The sequence below is a fragment of the Alligator sinensis genome, unplaced genomic scaffold (genome assembly GCF_000455745.1).
Source record: "Alligator sinensis unplaced genomic scaffold, ASM45574v1 scaffold135_2, whole genome shotgun sequence".
In the NCBI taxonomy this organism is placed as follows: domain Eukaryota; kingdom Metazoa; phylum Chordata; order Crocodylia; family Alligatoridae; genus Alligator; species Alligator sinensis.
Window position 1 is genome coordinate 2,176,341 of NW_005842067.1, and position 4,149 is coordinate 2,180,489.

At 43.0% G+C, this 4,149-nt stretch overlaps 1 protein-coding gene across 1 annotated transcript in view; it reads right to left on the bottom strand.

Moving 5' to 3' along the window:
* Positions 1 to 515: 515 nt before the first annotated feature.
* LOC102375363 (solute carrier family 22 member 4) overlaps positions 516 to 4,149 on the bottom strand; it is a 49,526-nt gene continuing 45,892 nt past the window's right edge. Inside the window, exons 6-7 of the mRNA XM_025204042.1 lie at positions 1,656 to 1,782; positions 516 to 1,389 (exon numbers count right to left, since the gene is read on the bottom strand). Of these exons, the coding sequence (XP_025059827.1) occupies positions 1,216 to 1,389; positions 1,656 to 1,782 (301 nt within the window). The 3' untranslated portion in view covers positions 516 to 1,215. The remainder of the gene's footprint in view (positions 1,390 to 1,655; positions 1,783 to 4,149) is intronic.

A 4,149-nucleotide genomic window follows, 5' to 3' on the forward strand; every position in this document is an offset into this window, starting at 1 on the left:
TTGAAACGCATCCTGTTTTTGTTAGCCCACCCTTGCAACCTATCCAGGTCTTTCTGCAGTCTTTCCCTCCCTACTAGCATGCCCACCTCACCCCAAATGTTGGTATCATCAGCAAATTTGAACAGGTTGCTTTTCACCCCGTCGTCCAAATCGCTGATAAAGTAATTGAACAGTGCAGGCCCAAGGACCGAGCCCTGGGGGACTCCGCTGCCCACTTCCCCCCAGGTCGAATATGACCCGTCCACCACCACCCTCTGAGTACGACTCTTCAGCGAATTAGCAATCCATCTGACTGTGTAGGCATCGATGCCACAGTCGCCTAGTTTTTTAATGAGGATGGGGTGGGAGACAGTGTCAAAGGTCTTGCTGAAGTCCAGAAAGACTACATCCACGGCGACACCTGCATCCAATGCTTTTGTGACCTGATCGTAAAAGGCAATCAGGTTGGTCTGACATGACCTGCCCCTAATGAAACCGTGCTAGCTGCCCTTGAGCATCATCTACAATGGCGGCCCATCACAGATGTGCTCCTTGATAATCTTCTCAAAGAGTTTCCCCAGGATTGAGGTAAGACTGACGGGCCTATAGTTGCCCGGGTCCTCCCTTTCTCAGGCTCCAAAATCACTTCAACAGGAGATAAAAGGTACAATTATAATCTGCTATCTGATATGACTTTTAGGGCTAAATACTCATATTTGTGCTGCTGGGATGGAGGGAGAGGGTAACAGACTGCCCTTTAATCCAAAAGTAAGGTGACAGTGATGACAGATAGGCTTTTCTACAGCAGCAAGGAAAACCCCCCAAAACATTTCCAGTATTAAAAGATGCAACAAAGCTATGGCTGTGAAATAGGGGTGGTGCTTCCGTCTAAGAGAGCTATTAGAAGAGGACTCCTATTTTCAGAGCCCATTTGCTTTTTTAGGAGAGATACAAGTGGCATAGCCAAAAGGAAACAAAAGGGCATGTGCACAGTCTGTCAAGCAGCAGATTTATCACATAGCACAATTTTATTGAAGATACAACATAAGAGCTTATCAAAAAGGGCAGCATACCAAGTCAGAAAGACTGCTAGGTGTACACTGGAATTGCCTTCACTCTGCACATCCTTAGTAATGAGGTGCACTCCTTCAGTTCTGTGCTCTGGTTGATCAGTGAAGCCTTGCTTATTCCCTTGGTATTTTTGACTAGCAGTCGTATATTTTAAAGCTTAGGGCACTAGAACAACTGCCCCTCATACAACCTCTCTTTTGGAAGTGCTAGTGTTAAGTTATCAGCTGTGAATACTGCATCCAATTGAGATGAAAGTGTATTTTCCTCTGATTTTCTCATCGGGGTGAGGAAGAAATCCAGGTTTCCCAGGGACAGAGTCCATCCTATAAGAGCCTGTTCCTAACCGAAAAGCACAGAGAGCCATTACTAAAAATGAGAGATCTTACTACCAAAATAGAAAAGCAAGTCTAATTTCTACTTTTCCACTCGTGATGCAAGCTGCATTACTGTCAGCATGGCTCATGCCAAATATGAACTATTGACTACAAATCTGGTGGCAGAGCTATTTTTACTTTGGCTTTTCAAAAGAATATGGAAGCGAACCGTCCAAACAGGACGACAGGAAGAATTATTAAGTAGCAGATCAAAGACAGGTGAAAACATACCTCCACAGGGTCAAACAGCACATCTGGGGCTGTAACACCATTCATCTTTGCAGCTTTTCGGATGATGACTTCTGCCTCTTGAAATCTTCTCTGAGTGATCAGCCACCGGGGAGATTCAGGAATGACCCTGCAACAAGTTTCAGAACAAAATGACTCCACATTTCCAGGGATCCCATGACTCCACTGATTGTGTTCATTATCATATCTTTTCCCATCCCCTTAACAGATTGGTTCCTATGGTAGGGTCCAATCCAGCCAGCATGTAAGCATGTCGGTACATTTACTATCATGAATTGTCCTTTTGACTTCAATGGTACTACAAGCACACAGGTAACCTTACTAACTAAGTGCTTGCAGGACTGGACCCCTTTTTGGTACACATTTCTAAAGTTAGCTGCATTCTTGGTTTGGGCTTTTTATTTCTGAAAGGGGTAGCTAATATATATCAGTGAAACGGAATATTTTTGCTGTTTAATAAGTAATTTCTGTTTGGGCTGGTATCAAAATCAAGTATATAAGCCAGCTGTATGGGAATGGCACAGGAAGCTGAAGATATGGCACACAAATGCTTTAGCTGTGCAATGGATATATTAAAAAAAAAGAAGGTGCAGACATTTAAAAGTTCTGTACCTCAGAGAGCTTCTACACACCACTTTCCTACCGCAAAGCTGGTCAAAACCTGTCAGGTAGGAGGACCGTGGCAGTGCCATCTTGCAGCTAGGACTGTATTTCACCAATAAGATCCAAACATGATCATGACTGTTCATATCAAACACAGAACAGAGGTGCATGGACCTCCTTCACTCCTTTCTTTCTGAGCTTTAAATCCTTCAACTGCTATCTTGCCCTTCCTAGTCTGTGGTCATTGCTCTCTCTGGAAGAACAGGTCAGAGACTAACTTTCCTGATGGATAACCTAGTGGCCTGCATGGCGGCTGTTAAAATTCTTTTCAAAGGCCTCAAGTGCCACCCAATTAATAGTTTTTATGCTACTAAAGTAAAATTAGGACTCTCAATCCAACGTCATTACTTTACAGGTCATCCAATGAATAACAAACAAACAGACTGCAGAAACAAGGGGTATTCAGGACACCTTTGGAGTATCTCTCTCTCATTTTTTGATTGGATATTTCTTGAAAGGAAATGACAAGAGGCACTGGCACCGAAATACCTTTGAGTATCTGAGCCTAATGCTATTGGCAGATACTGTGCAAACTCTGCCCCCACCAAACACACACACACACACACACACACACACACACACACACACACACACTGCTGCCAAAGAACCTCAGTCTCCACCTTGTATCTTGATGTTGCACCAGACCCAGAGGATATCATTTGGGCAATATTTATTCAATGTTTGTGATATGGACAAACAACAACTAGGAAGATACTGGCCACACACTTTTTCACTAGTGCCCCAGGCAGGATTTTTCAGTAAGATCAGTGCAAATAATCTGGAGAGTCCTTAGAAGTTCTCACAGATATTTATATACTTCTTTTTTTTAAGATTTATCCTCAGCAGCTGTTTCTCTCTCTCTTGTTCGATAACAAAACAATGCTGTCAGCTGCAAAGGGGGTGCAAAGAGCCTGCATGGATATCATGAATTCCAAAAGCATTTAAAATTAAATCATTTACAGTAATGCTTTTGCACAGGAAATCTGACCAACTCTCCATCCAGGGGGTAGCAAACTGGTATTGGGGAAAAAATTCTGAAAAGGTTTGATTTAATATTCTCAGCAATTAAACAACAAAACAAAGCAGCAGAAACCTCTGCAGAAAGATTAAGTTCACCAAGATGGGATTTCACAGTCCATAGGTCCAGTTTAACCTGTCTCACTTAAGAGTGACATAAAACTACGGCTTTCTTTGATACATCAGCAATGAGGTGGCTTCAAGGAATGAGAGAGAGAAACTTGTGGGGCAAGACTGGCATGAAAGGAGAGAACTCTTTTCTGAAGGAAACATGCACCTTCTTGGAAGTAAAGGCAACACCCCACATTTCCCACCCCTACCTTCTAAAACAAGGCTCTCTCCAGGAAATTAGTGCACTGACTTCACAACACAGATGTCCTGGGCATAGCTTCTCTTCTTTCATCTGCTGACCAGGCCAAACAAAACATTAAGCCTTCCCATACTGTCTATGTTTTCTTTCCTTTTCACACTAGGAGTACATAAGCTGTGGGTGAGTGAAGGGAGAGCTTAAATATTTATTTAAATGTATGTCAGTTTGTAAAGCAGTGGGTGGATGAGAGCAGTGCAGAGATAAAACAGACAAAAACCAACACACAGACAGCCAAGAGCAGAGTGTGGACCAGCCTCTGGGAAAAAGGTTGTTAAGGTCGGACAGATGGAGTCAGTAGGGTCATGTTTTCAAAATCCAGCCTCTGAGTGCTACATGTGGAGAGCAAGGAACATCTTTTTTTTATGTTGCTGCTGAAGCTTGCTTGTTCCTTTGGCAATCTGGCAACAGGAAAAAAGTAAAGATACA